The sequence below is a fragment of the Carettochelys insculpta genome, chromosome 1 (assembly GCF_033958435.1).
Source record: "Carettochelys insculpta isolate YL-2023 chromosome 1, ASM3395843v1, whole genome shotgun sequence".
Taxonomy (NCBI): domain Eukaryota; kingdom Metazoa; phylum Chordata; order Testudines; family Carettochelyidae; genus Carettochelys; species Carettochelys insculpta.
In genome coordinates this window covers 296,262,582-296,280,118 of record NC_134137.1, presented here as the reverse complement: position 1 = coordinate 296,280,118, position 17,537 = coordinate 296,262,582, and the positions used below count along the sequence as shown (strand labels likewise).

General features: G+C 43.8%; 1 protein-coding gene across 1 annotated transcript in view; it reads right to left on the bottom strand.

Annotated features, from left to right (window-relative positions):
* POC1B (POC1 centriolar protein B) overlaps positions 1 to 17,537 on the bottom strand; it is a 132,610-nt gene that overhangs the window by 90,242 nt on the left and 24,831 nt on the right. The window contains exons 6-8 of the mRNA XM_075012076.1: positions 11,302 to 11,417; positions 4,397 to 4,530; positions 2,299 to 2,367 (exon numbers count right to left, since the gene is read on the bottom strand). Of these exons, the coding sequence (XP_074868177.1) occupies positions 2,299 to 2,367; positions 4,397 to 4,530; positions 11,302 to 11,417 (319 nt within the window). The remainder of the gene's footprint in view (positions 1 to 2,298; positions 2,368 to 4,396; positions 4,531 to 11,301; positions 11,418 to 17,537) is intronic.

Below are 17,537 nucleotides of genomic sequence, written 5' to 3'. Positions count from 1 at the left end.
GCGAGGCTGGTTGTAAAAATGGAGACGGGGGCTCCGGGTAGGCTAGGGGGGACCCCTGCCTTCTAGTTGGAGTCCTCAGCATGAGCGGAGGGCTGAGAGAAAGCAACTCTGCAGCCCTGTCTGGAGAGGGGCTGCGGTGCCTTCTTTTGTGTGCAGCCTTCCCCCTCCCTTGAGGGGGTGGCTCCGCCCCCTGACGTGCAGGGGATCTCGGCCCCATCCTCGCCGCGCTCGGCACGTTCTTGGGCGGTGCCGCGCGGGCGGCGTCCTCCGGTGCCTGCAGGCTGCGTGCCTGCATGCTCTGCACTGCTGGTTCTCCGGGGGTCGGTGCTGCCGCCTGCGGTGCCGCCGGTACCGGTGCTTGTTTAGCCGCCGCCCTGCCTGCAGTGCGGGGCGGCTGTTTGATTATCGGAGGCTGAGCCGCCTCCACATGGCTCTCTGTGCCGCTGCTGATCAGCTGTTGCTGCGGCTGGGGGCTGTGCGCTTCTCCCGTCCCGCTCGCTGTTGCTGCCGGCAGGGATCGGGTTGGGGAGACTTTCCTCCGTTTTTGCGCTGATGGGGTGAGGGAGGCAGCTTTCCTTTCATGGGCCCCGGAGGGTCCCTCCTGCTGCGGTCGCTCCGGCACGTCTGGCTGGAGGGCCTTGTCGAATAGCAGCATTTTAAGCCGCATCTCCCTGTCCTTCCTTGCTCTGGCTGTTAATTTTGCACAGAAGGAGCATTTCTGCGTGACATGGGACTCCCCAAGGCACGTTATACTGTGACTGTGCCCATCAGACGCTGGCATTGCCTCTCAGCAAGACTCACATTTCTTGAATTCTGAAGAGGACATTGTTGGTGAGTCTTTTAGTTGTTAATGGGGTACTTAGCACCTTCTCTGTGCTGTTTTCCCCCTCTCGGATAGCCTGCTGTGGCAGGAGGGTAATGGCCCTAGGCTCCTGGCCTCCGGTGCTCCGCTTGTTACTAGGACTGGACTGAATTCCGTCCCGCTTGTTGTTTCTTGTTTTTTTTTTTGAAAATAACAACTGGCTAACTTAACAATAGACTAAGAACTTGAAAACTTGAAAGAAAACAGCTAAATCCATTGAATATGCTAACTTGGCCGTAACCTAGTCGGATTCCGTCTGCAGCCGACGGCGGTTAAGAGGAACTGGCGGGGACCGGATCGCGCACGTGGCCAGGAGCGCGCAAGGAAGCGGCACGCACCGGCGCATGCGCGGTCTGGCAGAAACCACTTGGAAGATCTGATCTGCGGTGCCGGGCGAGGCCCGACACCTAATGTGGAGCACCCACGGGGACACTCGAAGAAGAACGTATCTTCCTGCAATTAGAAGGGACAAGCTGGCAAACAGGCTGTCTGTGAGCATACACGTACGTGCATCCTATGTGTATCATTTTCAAGATCATCATCTTTAGTGGAAGAACATTAGTAACAGCAAAATTGCTTTCCTGCTTCACAGTTCTGAATAGAAAAGATTTGTTTGAATTATTGTATTGTGACTCATATTGTTTCCTTGAACTTGAAACATTATTTCTTGTGTCTTTCTCCTAATATGAAACTCATAAAATAAAAATGGAGAGTAGTTCTGTTTCTCAGCGTAATACTCATTTGGAACTGGTGAAAGTAAAAATTAATTTTATTGCATAAAAATAGTATAGGATACAACAAATTAAAACACATATAAGCAAACCTAGAAACAATTACTAAAAACGTGCAAAAGGGATCACATAAGTCTATTGTAATTCTCATGTTTCAAAACACTATTTAACTAATTCACTTAGTCTGTGTCTACACTACCACCTTACTTCGAAGGAAGGATGGTAATTAGGGTGTTGGGAGTTTACCAATGAAGTGCTGCCGTGCATAGACAACACTTAATTAAGCAAATTCCACCCCCGCAGCAACTCCAAAGTTTTAAACTTCAAAGTACCAGCACGCGTCCAGCTGCGGCGCACCCGCTGGTACTTCAAAGTGCCGGGGCAACTTCGAAATCCCCTTACTCGTCAAAATTTTGAGGAGCAAGGGGACTTCGAAGTTGCCCCAGCACTTTGAAGTACCAGTGGGTGTGCCGCGGCTAGACGCGTGCCGGTACTTCGAAGTTTAAAACTTTGGAGTTGCCACGGTCGGGGGGGGATTTGCTAAATGAAGTGTTGCCTATTCACAGCAGCACTTCATTAGTAAACTCCCAACACCCTAATTACCATCCTTCCTTTGAAGGAAGGTGGTAGTGTAGACAAGCCCTTACTGTAACAAGTACTGAAAGAATAATTGTTTTGTACAGAACATCAAGCTTTTCAACAAACCTGATGATCAGCTCCACCTGATGCAAATTTTTCTCCACCTTTGGAAAAGACCACAGAAAGCACAGGTCCCTGTAAAATTAAAAGGTAAATTCAGTCATATGCTAAATGAATCTATTTCTATTACAATCTCTCTCTCCACATTGAAATACAGGTTGAACTTCTCTAATCTGGCACCCTCAGGACCTGACTGGTGCCAGATGGGAGAATTTGCCAGACATTGGAAGATCATATAGTTTAGGAGCATTACTAACACTTCCACTGCTTAGTGGGCTCATATAAGGCTTTTAGGGGTACATTACAGCTAAATAACAGCTTACAACACAGACAGCCAGGACTGGTGGCTGAAAAGCAAACTTTATAGGACCACAAAAAACATAGCCACATCCATGATAAGTGGTCATCCAGCTAACTAAAATCATTCCTGATTATGGAGTTTGCCAAACGAGAGTTCTGGATTAAAGAGGTTCAACCTGTAGTCATCTATTGTTCAACAGAACTCTAACAACAATATAATGCTAATAAAGACAAAGAGGATGGAGGTAATATTTTTATTAGCCCACCTTCTGTACGTAAAAGAGACAAACTTTCACACTTTCTGAAGAGGAGGAACTCTGTGTATCTCAAAAGCTCATCTCTTTCACAAATAGAAATTGGTTCAATAAAAAAATATTACCTATCTAAACTCTTTAATATTCTAGGACTAACATGGCTAAAACAACACTGCAAACAACCAAGAAGAAAACAGTCCAAGTGCAACAATCATTTCCACAAAATTAAAATTGAGAGGAAGACCAATACTACAAAAATCACAGGAAAATATATGGATCATAATTAATACTAATTATACTAATCCTATATCCTATATTAATACCTAATCAATTCTAAATGCTATTTCCTATCTCTAATTTACTTTATATTTACTTTATTATATACTTGATCATAAATAATTTAATCAGGAGGGCTTGCTGCATATTAGCAAGTGAGAAAAGAACAGCGAAGATAGCAAGTTCTTGTTAAGACTGCCACACAATCCTCGTTTAACTACAGATGGCTTATACAGCATATGTATTTATTAGATAAACAACTAATCTTCAAATCATTGAAGAAAATAACCCTCTTGACTTCAAATATTAATTCAGTATGAAAACTGTTATCCAGCATTAAGCACAAACACAGTAGCCCCATGACTATCACTTATGGTTTTGTAGTTCTGTTGCATTATTGTGAGTTTCTCCCGCCTCCCCATGGAAATGTCATATATTGGCAAACTGCCATAATTAGCGCACCATTCAAGTATGTCATTTCTCCTCTAATGAAATTATTAAACATATGTAGATATGATAAAATTCACTAACATTTCAGTTTAAAAAGAACTACACTCATCCCTTGTTAAATGAGTACTTTATTTACGAGCACTTGCTTAAACCAGGAACATGCATACCTCCCTTAGTTCACACAAAGAACTCCCCCCGCTAATATGAGACTTACTCTCCAACCCATGGCAGTCTGACTCCCCACACCAGCCCCGCAGACACCAAACCGCTGAAACCTAACCCCCCCCGCTGCCTCCCCGCACAGCCAAAATTTACCCCCACCCCACGCACCCCAAACTGCCGAAATTTAACCCCCCCACCAGCCCTATGCACCCCAAACCACCAAAACCTAACCCCCCCCGTGCACCTGAACTGCTGACACCTAACCCCCTCCCCCCGCCGGCCCTGCACACCCCAAACCACTGAAGTTTAACCCACCCCCCAGCCACCCCCACGCACCTGAACCACTGCAGCTTTAAACATCCCCCCCCCCACTGGCCCCACAAACTCAACCTGAAGCAGCCTGAACCCCCTCCACCCACCACCATGTTTTAACCCTCCCTTCCACTCATGTCCCCAGTTGCCGCCAGGCTTTAACCCCCACAACTCCAGGTTCACTTACCTTTCAAAAGCAAGACCAGCTGCTGCCACTCCGAGCACTTGGAACCAGAGACTTTTACAAGTATTTTAGTAGGAATTTAGTGTCCCTCTTATGAGTTTTCACCTACGAGCACAAAGGTTAGGAACCAAGTGTGCTCATATAGTGAGAGATGAGTGTACTATACCTTGTGTCCATGAAGTGTATATATAAGTCTTCCTTCTAAGAGATCCATAATTTTAAGGGTACCATCAGCAGAGGCAGTGATAAGGTAGTTACCAGATGGATGGAATGATAGACAATTAACTCCTGCTCTGTGAACTGATTCATATGAAACAAAATTCAGACATTGATATTAGCTATTGGAAATAGAAAAAAATATATTTCTACGATAGTAGCTGCTTTCCAGTGCCCAACATAGTAAATCAGCTTCCATTCTTAGTGAAAGAAAAAACCAAAACGTGAAAGAAAGCAATAACAATTCCATGCTAATACAAGAAAAAAACTACAAAATATAGAAAAAATTTGAAAGGCTTAAGTAATCTCTGCTTTTATTAAAATAAAGAAAGCAGATTTAGTTGTCTTCCAACTAACATGGGGAACAAATTAAAATTTAAAAATACTTTTAACATAATCTGACTATAATTGTATTTTATGGTAATCCGTATCAATTAATTGATTACAAAAAGCATTCACGTGCAAGGAGAAAGACAGAATTGCCAGGCCTCACAGCACGGTGGAGAGGGGCCTCAGGTGGAAAGGGAGGGGCTAGGGCTAGCCTCCTTCTGCCAGCCTTTGAGCTCCACCCCGAGCTCCTGCTGAGACTTAAAGGGGGTGGTGCTCTGGCTACCATCACTGCACTGCAATAGCAAGGGCGAGGAGGCCTGAGTCTTTTTGAATCACCAGGCCCCAGGGCAGTTGCCTCCTTTTTCCCCTGTCTTCCCTGGCAGGCCTGCTCATGTGTGGGAGTATATTTGTCCACATTTGTTTAATTTACCAAGGGACAGAAAGAATTCAGACACTAATATCCAGAATGTTTAAAATCATGATACTAAAATATATGACAAAACAAAACAAAAAATGATAAAGCAAAGGCGAGTCTCTGTTCTTAATTCATACTGTTAAAACTGAACTCCTTATGATCACACACTGCTGAGTGTATTTTCTGGTACCTAGACCCAATAACATGAGTTTAAGGTGAAAAGAAAGGACATTCAGTAACAAGTATCGGAGGGGTAGCCGTGTTAGTCTGGATCTGTAACAGCAACGAAGGGTTCTGTGGCACCTTATAGACTAACAGAAAAGTTTTCAGCATGAGCTTTCGTGAGCACAGACTCACTTCATCAGATGCTGGTCTTGGAAATCTGCAGGCCTGGCCTGGAAGTCTGTGCTCACAAAAGCTCATGCTCAAAACTTTTCTGTTAGTCTACAAGGTGCCACAGGACCCTTTGTTGCTGATTCAGTAACAAGGCTCCCTCTTATTAGCCCAACTTGGATTCTTAAGCTGACTCTCACAGCATGTAGCTTTTTAAAATGAATATGAATTCTTATGAAGTGGGTCTTTGCCCATGAAAGCTTATGCTCCAAAATTTCTGTTAGTCTATAAGTGCCACAGGACTTCTTATTGTTTTTGAAGATGCAGAGTAACATGGCTACCCCTCTAATTCTTGAGGCTATAGTAACGTCTCAAAGTCTGTAAAACTATAGGACAGTTTCTAAGGGATTAAAATTGAAATATATTGAAGAGTTTAACTCCAATGACATTCTTCTAAAAATTAAAAATGTTGACAAAAAGGAATGATGATTTACTAATATTTATAGAAAAGACCTATTTAATTAATACAGTACAAGCTTCATTACCCAGCATTCCTGGGGAATGAGGGCTGAAGGATAATCAAATGTTCTGGTTAGTTGAGCTGGGCCTGCTGTCCCTGGTGGCCATTGTTGGTCAGCCGAACTTGCTGGTTAACACAGCTTTTACCTTTTTTTTTTTTTTTTTTTTTTGGACTATTAATTTCTGTCCTTGGACAAGGATTGAGTCCCATTAGTTATACTGCTACATCCTGATATAACAAAGTATCTCAGCACAAAGCTAAACTTCACTGTGACTAGGCACAGGCTTAAAGCTTAAACACATGCTTCACTAGGGAATGGTACTATCCATCAGATCCAGATGTTGTAAGCTGCAGAGCATGTTCATTTCCTATAGATGTTCCTCATGTCCTACTTACTTTAAATCTATTGAGGTTATGGACAAACAACACGGTGTAAGACCTCCCTGTTACAGAGTATCAACAGACACTGAATGGAGTTCATCCTCATATTTGGTAATATATACATATATTAATCTCATTTCTTTGCCCCACTAAATGAACTATCACACTGACTATGGCTCTTTTTAATTATTGTTAACATTTTGCTATTTGGGGGTTAGTAGTCTTTGCTATAAGACTTGGAAAATTTTAATATACAAATTTTTGTAGCTATTAAAAATAGCTACTACTAACGTGGGAAAAATGATTTTACGTTATACTCCACACCTCAAAAAAGCTTCACCAAAAACAAACATGGAAAAGAGATGAGCAGAACATTCAGCCAACTATTAAACAGATCATCCTCAACTGAAACAAGTTCAATTAATTAGTTCTCAAAAACCTATTCAGCACTACTTTGACACACCATGCTTAGGCTGTGTGTACACTACAAGCTAAAATTGACTTTAATTTTTAATGCTGAGTTTTATAAATTCAATTTTGAGCACCCTTAACTTCCCACAGGCTCCCCACAAAAATCGAACTATTGCTGCCACACACACGTCATCAAGATTGACGGTTGCAGTAGTGTATTGTTGGAACCTATCACACAGTTCCCTGAGCCCAGTAGCATTCTGGGTATTTTAACTTGAACAGCATGGAAAAAAAATGCCCTGCAAGTGGCTGTGCATACCCGATGACATCATCCTACTGTTCATTTCCCTCATTCCCCTGCCATGTTAACCAAACACCCGCTTTCCCAGGCAGGATCTGGCTTGCCTGTATGAGAGATGTGCTTTTTATAAGTGAGGGTAGGGGAGGGTAGTAAAGCAGATAGGAAAGGCTAGAAAAAAAGATTTCAGGCTTCCCAACTGGCAGGTTTTCAAAACAGGATGCAAAAGCACTGGAACACATGCTTGATGTTAAGTGGGGAGGAAGCTAGGAAAGGTAGACACAGAATCACAGACCCCAGAGGCACACTAGTAGCAAAGAGCGAAAGAAGATTTCTCAGCCTCACATACAAGCATGAAATTACAGCCACTGGCTTCCAGGTGCCAAACTGAAATGGTCTCTGTTGCCTAATTCCTGCACACCTGAGAGCAGTGGAGATGGAAGAGGTCAGAGCAGAGAACTATGGGGCATTGTGGGGCACATATGGGATATTTCTGGAGGCTTATGAATTCCATTTAAAGACATGATGCTTCCTCACTACCCTTCATTCAGAATTTTAGATTTGACCTGAATGCTACACCTGGCAGGTTACAACAATATTATGATATTGATAATATGTCAACTTTAGTGCTCCATAGATCAAGCTAATGGAATTTAGAGTGAAGACAGGCACTTGATAAAATCGGGCTAAATGTCTTACAAAATATTCTCTCGGTGTAGATGCAGCCTTATTCTTGATCTTCAAGTAAAAGACAATGAAATCAAGACCACCCCAGAGAGCACTAAACTAGCTGTTTCCTTCAAATCTGGCAATAGATTTAGGGCATGTCTACACTACAAAGTCAACTTTGTAGTCGACATTAATCTGACAGTGGAAAACATATCCTCCCGCCACTCCCCCATAAGAATAGCAAGTTAGAGTATTGTGAAGTACCAATGTGGATAGTGCTACAATGCTCTCAGTGCTGTTAGCTACTTTCCTCATGGAGGTAGGCATGCTGGGTGAGCTCTCGCCCAGTGCTCTTGCTGTGACCACACTGCCTTGCTAAGCGTGGTCACTTTAAAGTGTAAGCAATGCCTTATTCAGCCAGTTATGTCTGTGGAATGTGTTCTCACTAGCAACACTTGCACTGATGCGCAGAGGCGTGCACTGTGGGTAGCTATCCCACTGTGCACCTAACTGCAGGGGGTTTGGGGAAAAGCCTGCAATACCTTATCATTATCCATCTGTCAAGTAGGTCTGGAAGGCTCTGGCATGTCACACCACACACATATGTGCTGCTATATGTCCCAGTAATTTCAGGCAGTTCTGTGCTGTGGTACTGGGGAACTGTGTGAGGTCTTGAATGAGAGCAGCCATGGCCTGAAAGCTCACTTTTGGAAGGTATGCCCACACTTGGGTCGACTCCAGTACTGCATCAATAAACTCTATCCTCTGGACTGGGGACAGAGTGGATTATGTCTTGTTGAAGAGCCCATAAAGGTAACTTTGATGAATCTTACATGGGCTTCTACCTGGTTCTTGAATTGATTCCAATGAGCCAGTCATCAAGGTATGGAACACCTGTACCTGGTGCCTGCACAGAAATCAGAGGGGTAGCCGTGTTAGTCTGTATCCGCAAAAATAATGAGATGCCCTGTGGCACCTTACAGAGTAACGTATTTTTTGGAGCATAAGCTTTTGGGGCAAAGATGCATCTGACAAAGTGGGTTTTTGTCCCAAAAGCTTATGCTCCAAAAAATCTGTTAGTTTATGAAGTTGCCACAGGACTTCTTGCTATTTTTGCACAGAAATGTGGCAATGACTGCCATGCATTTTGTGAAAACTCAAAGTGCTACAGATAGACCAAATGGGAGGACTATAAACTGATAGTGAGTGTTCATGACAAACCTGAGTTTTTTCCTGTAGGGCTGATAGTTCGCAATATGGAAGTACATGTGTCCTTCAGGTTAAGGGTGGCATACCAGCCTGCTGTATCCAGTAAGATTATGTACCGCTTGAGTTTCTTCAAGAATCTGTTAAGTTCTTGCAGGCACAGAATGGGCTGGAGGCTGCCTTGACTTTTGGTATTAGGAAACAACATAAGTAAAAACCCTTGCCCCTGTGTTCTTGAGGAACTGCCTCCACTGCCCCTATCGTCAAGAGTGACTCCACCTCCTGAATGAGGAGTTGCTTATAAGAAGGGTCCCTGAAGAGGAACAGGGAAAGGAGGTAGAAGGATGTAGGGAAGAGTACTGGATGGAGTCTCACCTCTTTACCAAGTGAAGTACTCATCAGTCTGAGGTAATCAGAGACTATGCAAAGTAGAAAGGAGCTAGTTGGGATGAGAAGGTAAGGTGGGATGGATCCAGAGAGGAGACTGGTGTGACATCCTTGACCACAGTCGCAAAAGGCCTTCTGAGGAGTTTGGCCTAGCCAGAGTTGAATGTTCCATAGTCTGTACTGAGGTGAAAGGAAGTCAGGTGGTTGATGATGGCACCACTGCTAAAGGCATTGGCAGATCAGCACCAGCTTGTACTGCCACCAAAGTTGGTGGTGCCAGTGGGGGAATTACTATGAGTGAGGAGACAGTGCCCAATAGCCCTTGGCTGTAACCTTGGATTTAGTGAAGAGACCTGGGAGTCCAAAAGGATCACTTTGCAGGGGGCTGGCTGGCTGCTGGGCTGACCATGGAACTGGGCAACAATGCCAGTCCTGTGTGGATGTGAACATTCTTCTCCTGCTGCAGTGGGATTTGTATGAGTTGGTTTTGGACTGAGAAGTATCCATGAAGAAAGACCATAGAGGAGCCATACTTCTAGACACTGAGCATTAGTGGCCAAGACTCAAAAGATCTGCACAGCTGCTCTGCCTGGGCAAGTGCCAAGGAGTGATGCACTGGAGTCCGGGACTGAGGGGCCTGATTCTGGTAACTTTCCCTGTCTGAGGGAAGAGAATGGCTTCATGTTGTGTAGGAGCTCCTACACCACATGGAATGAATACCTCTGGCATCAAGGGTATATTAAGTTCATGTGTAGGTTCTGGTGAACACGCAGGGGATGGACTCAACCGGCACTAAAGATGGAACTGGGTGATGGTAAATGAGAAGCATGCAGCATTATCTCCCATAAATATAAACAAACGATTGCCTGAATAAGAGGTAGTATTGAGCGGATTTGTAAGTCCTGAAGTTTTACATTGTTTTGTTTTAGAGTAAAGTTATCTAATGAAAATGCTCTACATTTCTAAATTGCAGTTTCACCACAAAGAGATTGTTTTACAGCACTTGCACAAGATAAAAAATATTTTTTCAGTTTATTTTTAATAAAAACAAAGTGCACCCTCTACACTTTGCATTGTGTTCTAATTGAAATAAATATATTTGAAAATGCAGACAAACATATAAAAGTATTTAAATAAACCATTTTAATATTGTAAATAAACCTGTAATTACTTGTGATTAATTTTTTTACCACAATTAATGTATTTGAGTTGATTGCATGAGTTAACTGTGATTAATCAACAGCAGTAATACTTCTCTTTTCTGAGCTATTTCCCAGAACATTTTTCAAATATTAACTATTACTTGAAACATCTATATGGAAAGCCAGTGAAAGGATAAGTAACTTGTCCAAGACCAGAATACTACTGAGAGGTATGGTTAGCATTACAAGACAAATCTCATGCGTTAACCACTAAACCACACTTTCTCAGTTAACTGTTATTAAGCAACATCTTTCTTATAGCTGCTTATTATGTTATTGAGGAGTGTAGCTCATGCCTTTTCAGGAACCAAATACAGTACATCCCTTTCACAATGGCCAGGTAAAAAATTCTACAATGAGCCACCAGGAAACAGCACCTGTCTCCACATCCAAGAGCAGTGGGATTTCCAATCAAGATAACCTCAGAAATCAACTGTTAAACTGAATGAACTCAACCTTGTGTGACCATTTCTTAGTTCCATTTTGATAACACTTGCAACAGCCTTCTCTCAATAAGAGTTAGGAGGCAAACAATTTCCAGTTAAGACCAGTATTCTCAGCAGCATAAAATGAGAGAAGGACATACTAAAATGTAAATAAGGAACATTCACTTAACTATCCTTTAAAGTTACCAGACATTTACTTTTAAAGAAAATATATTAAATAAGCAGGCTTAGTTATTGTGAGCTATATGAGCTTTTACCTCGATAATGTTGCAGTAACTTGTTCATTCGAATATCCCAGAGCTTCACTGTATGATTAGAACCTGCAGAAACTACACATGTACCACTTGGATTGAAATCAACAAAGTTTGCAAACCTAGATGGAAATCATGAATATAGATGTAATGATTATTGCTGTTTTAACAGAAGTGTCTATAAATTCAAGAGGATCTGAACATTAGAATGGCCATACTGGGTGAGACGAATGATCCCTCTTACTCTGTATCCTGTTTTCTGCCAGTGGCCACTACCAGAAACTTCAGATGGAATGAACAGATGAATCATCAAGTGATCCACGCCATCATCTATTCCCGACTTCTGGTTGTCAGAGGTTTGGAACATCCAGACCATGTGATTGCATTCCTGAACATCTTATCTGAGAACTACTGATGGACCTATCCTCCATGAACTTATCTATCTTATGAACTTCCATAATCACTTTCTCCATACAACTTATGATTTTAAATGCAGTAAAATCTTTCATACCCGGCAGCACAAGGACTGGGAGGTTGCCAGATATTCAAATATTCTGAACAACAGAGAGGTATACCTAGCAATGCACAACACTAAAGAAAAACAAGATTAGACATTAAGTAACATATGTATGCAGAGTACTTCATTTACCGACAATAGTAATATTGTACACAGTAAAATTATACTTCATGTATTTGTGTTTACTTTCACTATACTGTACTTATGGAAAATGTAACTAAAATTTACTGACAGTTAAAATGCCAGTTACCTGAGAGTTCCAGAAGACAGAATGCTGGATGTGAAAGAGTTTGCTGTACCTCTGTCATGTTCCCTAGTAAATAGTTTCAGGCTATGTCTAGATTACAGGGATTTGTCAATAGAAGTTTTTGTCAGCAGATATTGTCCAACAACACTTCTGTTGGCAAAACGGCCAACCAGAAGCACAGAAGACAGGGCTGCCTGATGTCCCGGAAGCCCAGTCTCTCAACAGAGGTCCCCCTGGAGCATCTAGACTGGCTTTCTGTCGACAGCCCTCTGTTGACAGAGATGTTATCCTCAAGGGGTGAGGGATACATCTGTCAACGAAAGTGCTGCATGTCAACAGAACACATTGGTAATCTGGATGCTCTGCTGGTTTTGTCATCAAAACAGCCATTTTGCCAACAAAACCCTCTAGTGTGGACATACCCTCAAAAGGGTAGCCATGATATTCTGTAGCTTCACAAAAAATAAGCAGTCTGGTAGCACCTTAAAGGCGAATAATTTTATTTATAATAAGCTCTCACATGTAAGACCCACTTCTTTAGATGGGTAGTCGTCTCTTTTCTAGGATGACTAGTCCTGGTCTCTCTTTACTTGGAAGCTGTTCCATTCCCCTAATCATTTCTGTTGCCTAAAATATCCTTTTTGAGATATCTTTTTTGACAGATCCTTTTTGATTGCTTAGAATTTGTGCCTTTTGCGTTGCTCTTCAATTCTTTTTTGACCTGCCCAACTGACTTGGCAGAGTTTATGTTCCTTTCTATCTTTCTTGATAGAGGATTTGACTTTCAATTTTGAAAAATATCTTTTTGCCTCTAACCACCTCTTCATTTTTGTGCCCCCGCCCAAACGCCATTTTTTTTTATTTTTTAAAAGTCTTGGGTATAAATTTAGTTTAAATATCTATTATGGTGTCTCTAAACAGTCTCCATGCAGCTTGCAGGCATGTCCCTTGTGACTGTCCTTTTTAATTTCCTTTTAACTGTTTTCTTTGTTGTGTAGTTCCCTTTTTTTAAGTTAAATGCTACTCTAGTTGGTTTCTTTGGTATTATCCTCATAAAGGATGTTAAATCAAATAAGATTATAGGCATTATTATTGAGTGATTCAGATATATGCACCTATTGGATGAGATCCTGCCCTCCACATAAGAATAAATAAAAAATTGCCTCTGCTCTTGTGGGTGCCAGGATTTAGCAACTCCAGGAAACAATTATTAAAGGGTGATTCACCATCTGGTAATTTGAGTTCTTCACATTCCCCTAGTTTAGGTCTAAATTCTTCTAATCCACAGGGAAAACAGAACATGCCTGCTATATTGGATGTCTGACTCTGCTCAGTCAGACACTTTCAACTTTCAGAGCAAGAAGAATGCTATTTATTCTAAAGAAAATACTTAGACAAAGAAGACAATCATAACTCTACCAACAGAATGGGAGGTTTCAGCTGGCACAGACTAGGAAAACTCAAACTACAATTTATGCTACATCTATTCTGAAGTGGGGATTGATGCTCTGACACCAATCCACAGGCAGCTGGGTTAGTGGGTCTCATGATGACCTGCCAAATGGAACACAGATCACTCTGTGGTCAACCCTTGTACTCTACACTCAGTGGCTATGGCTACACGAGAGAGTTTTGTAGACAAAACTGAGGTTTTATTGACAAAAAAGCCATGTAGATGCACCAGGGGGGCCCTTTTGTCAACAAAGTGGGTCAAAAGATGATCCACTTTTATGTGTGGACACGATCTGTCAACAGTTTTGCTGGAACAGCTTTTCCAACAGTAACTTCTGTAGACAGATGCGTCTACTGTAGATGTAGCCAATGAGAAGAGTAAGGAAAATTGGTGGGACAGTTTCTCCCATCAGCCACGCAACCCATACCCAGTGTAGACACTGCACTAACTCAGCCTGAGGGATGTCAGCTCCTGCTATGTTACTCATGTAGCTGGAGTTGCATATCTTAGATTGACTTTCTGCAGTAGTAGCAACGTAGACTAAGTAACTGACATTATCAAACACCCCTTCAAGTCTTCTCAGAAAGCAGGAACCCATACAGATTAGACTGAGAACAAGTCAGATGAATGAACAGAATGGACCTAGGATAGTTAGAAAAACAGAACAGTTTACAATCGGTCTTCCCACAGCAGCATCAGTAGTGAACAGTGTCCCTAACATAATCACTACCTGTACCAGCAAAAAAAGAGATTCCCCTCTTGTGTTCCCTTCCCTCTTATAAAATCTTCTTGTTACACCAAAGGAAAGCCTCGTGTTACCTTGCCCCTCAGTCATAATAGGCTTCTATACACCTTGTGACATCAAAGGTCTTGATAAGATACCTGGGAACCCCCCATTCTACTTCTGTCGGAGAGACTGCTGAAGAAAGCCATGATCTAGCCCTTGAACGGAAATATGGACTATTCATTGAACAGAAGTGCATCAAATCATCTTGATTATTCAAATAGTTGATGTGGTAGCAGAAGTCCTTATAAAGGAAAACTAAAATTATTTTGTAGAGAAGAACAGTTTGCAAGGTGTGAACTGGGGGAGTTCCCTGCCAGGTGAGCCTTCAAGGGCTGAAAAGACTGGAGGCAAGGCTTTGAGCCAGGCCTGACCAGCCAGTAGTTCTCTCTATAAGAAGGGAGCTCCCAGCGAACAAGGTGAGCAGCGAACAGGTAGTAGTAGTAGGCATCCTTCAGTCTGCATAGACTATGGATCGCGCCCTTCAAAGTTTCAGTTGAGGACTTCATTTACAGCGTCTATTGTGACTATAAAGACCCACACAAGAGTAACAGTCCTTGCTGAATCTCTTGCAGATGTAGTGGGTGTCTGGCAAGTCCTTATTGTGCTTTCTGTGTGCTCGCTTCTCCTCTGCTAGCTGTCTGATCTTCAACTCGCCCTTCTGAAGGCCCTTGTGTAAACCCTGCCTCCATCTGCTGCGGTCGCCTGCAAGTTCTTCCCAGTTGTCCAGCTCGATGTCTACCTCTCTGAGGTCTCTCTTGCAGACATCTTTGTAACGCAACTGGGGGCGTCCAGGAGGTCTTCTGCCAGAGGCTAGCTCACCATACAGGATGTCTTCTGGATTCCTTCCATTGTTCATCCTGTGGACGTGGCCAAGCCAGCGGAGTCGACGCTGCCTGAGGAGGGTGTGCATGGCTGGGATTCCAGCTTGCTCGAGGACAGCGGTGTTGGTCACTCTGTCCTTCCATGAGATTCCAAGGACGCGCCTGAGGCAGCACAAGTGGAAGACGTTCAGCCTCTTTCCCTGGCGGGCATGCAGGGTCCAAGTCTTGCTGCCATAAAGGAGGGTGCTGAGGATGCAGGCTCTGTAGACTTGCATTTTGGTGTGAGTGTACAGCTTGTTGTTATTCCACACTCTCTTGCTGAATCTGGACAGAGTTGTGGCTGCTTTTCCGATCCTCTTATTTAGCTCAGTGTCCAACGACAGGGTGTCAGTGATGGTGGACCCGAGGTAAAAGAACTCGTGGACGACCTCTAACGTATAGTTGTCAATGCTGATTGATGGGGATTCAGAAACATCCTGACCGAGTACGTTTGTCTTCTTTAGGCTGATGGTAAGCCCAAAGTCCTTGCACACTTTGGAGAACTGATCCAGTAGTTTTTGAAGCTGGTCTTCTGTGTGACACTACAGCAGCATCGTCTGTGAACAGCATGTCTCTGATGAGGACTTCTCGCACCTTAGACTTAGCTTTCAGCCTTGCAAGGTTAAACAGTTTCCCATCAGATCTTGTGTGCAGCAAGATGCCCTCTGTTGAAGATCCAAAGGCATGCTTCAGGAGGAATGAGAAGAAGATCCCGAACAATGTCGGAACAAGCACGCATCCTTGTTTAACGCTGCTCCTGATTCTGAAAGCATCCGATAATGCGCCGTCATATTGGATGGTTCCTCTCATGTCTTCGTGGAATGACTGGATCATCCTGAGTAACCATGGAGGACAGCCTATCTTGTGGAGCAGTTTGAACAGACCATCCCTGCTGACCAAGTCAAAGGCCTTGGTCAGGTCAATGAAGGCTACGTAGAGTGGCTTTCTCTGCTCCCTGCACTTCTCCTGCAGCTGCCTTAGAGAGAAGACCATGTCAACGGTAGACCTCTCTGCATGGAATCCGTACTGCGATTCGGGGTACACCCTCTCAGCAAGCGTTTGTACTCCAGGGCTACGTCTACACGTGAAGCCAACATCGAAATAGGCTATTTCGATGAATAACGTCTACACGTCCTCCAGGGCTGGCAACGTCGATGTTCAACTTCGACGTTGCGCAGCACCACATCGAAATAGGCGCTGCGAGAGTACGTCTACACGCCAAAGTAGCACACATTGAAATAAGGGTGCCAGGCACAGCTGCAGACAGGGTCACAGGGCGGACTTGACAGCAAGCCGCTCCCTTAAAGGGCCCCTCCTAGACACAGTTGCACTAAACAACACAAGATACACAGAGCCGACAACTGGTTGCAGACCCTGTGCCTGCAGCATGGATCCCCAGCTGCCACAGCAGCAGCCAGAAGCCCTGGGCTAAGGGCTGCTGCCCACGGTGACCATAGAGCCCCGCAGGGGCTGGAGAGAGAGCATCTCTCAACCCCCCAGCTGATGGCCGCCATGGAGGACCCAGCAATTTCGACGTTGCGGGACGCGGATCGTCTACACGGTCCCTACTTCGACGTTGAACGTCGAAGTAGGGCGCTATTCCGATCCCCTCATGAGGTTAGCGACTTCGACGTCTCGCCGCCTAATGTCGAAGTTAACTTCGAAATAGCGCCCGACGCGTGTAGCCACGACGGGCGCTATTTCGAAGTTAGTGCGGCTACTTCGAAGTAGCGTGCACGTGTAGACACAGCTCAGGAGTGCAGCGCACTTCTTTTCAATGACTGGAATCTTCTCATCAGAGTTAGCTTCGAACCAGTCGTTCGTGTTTCTAGCTTTTCTTCCAAACACCGACAAGGCTGTGTTGTAAACTGTATCCCTCAGATGTTGCTATTTGCATGTCGCATCGACGACCCCACGGCCGCTGAGCAGATTTTCCTGGAGGCTCTCTCTGAACTTTTCAGCTTTCTCCGAGTTTGCCGTCTTTCTGGCGTCAATGCGGGGCCTTCCAGCACGTTTAGAGCGGTACAGCTTCTTGGGTCTCAGCTTGAGCTTGGAGCAAACTAGCGAGTGATCTATATCACAGTCAGCACTATGATAGCTGCATATCAGAAGGACGTTTTTGAGGTTATTACGCCTAGTGATGACCACATCTAGTTGATGCCAGTGCTTCGAGCGTGGGTGTCTCCATGACACTCTGTGCTGTGGCTTCGTTCGGAAGAATGTGTTTGTGATGCACAGATTGTAGTACGTGCACAGTTCAAGGAGACGCTGTCCATTGTCATTCATTTTTCCCACACCGAAGTGTCCTAAGCAGGAAGGCCATGAGGCCCGATCAACTCCAAATCTTGCATTGAAGTCACCCAAGATGTACAGTTGTT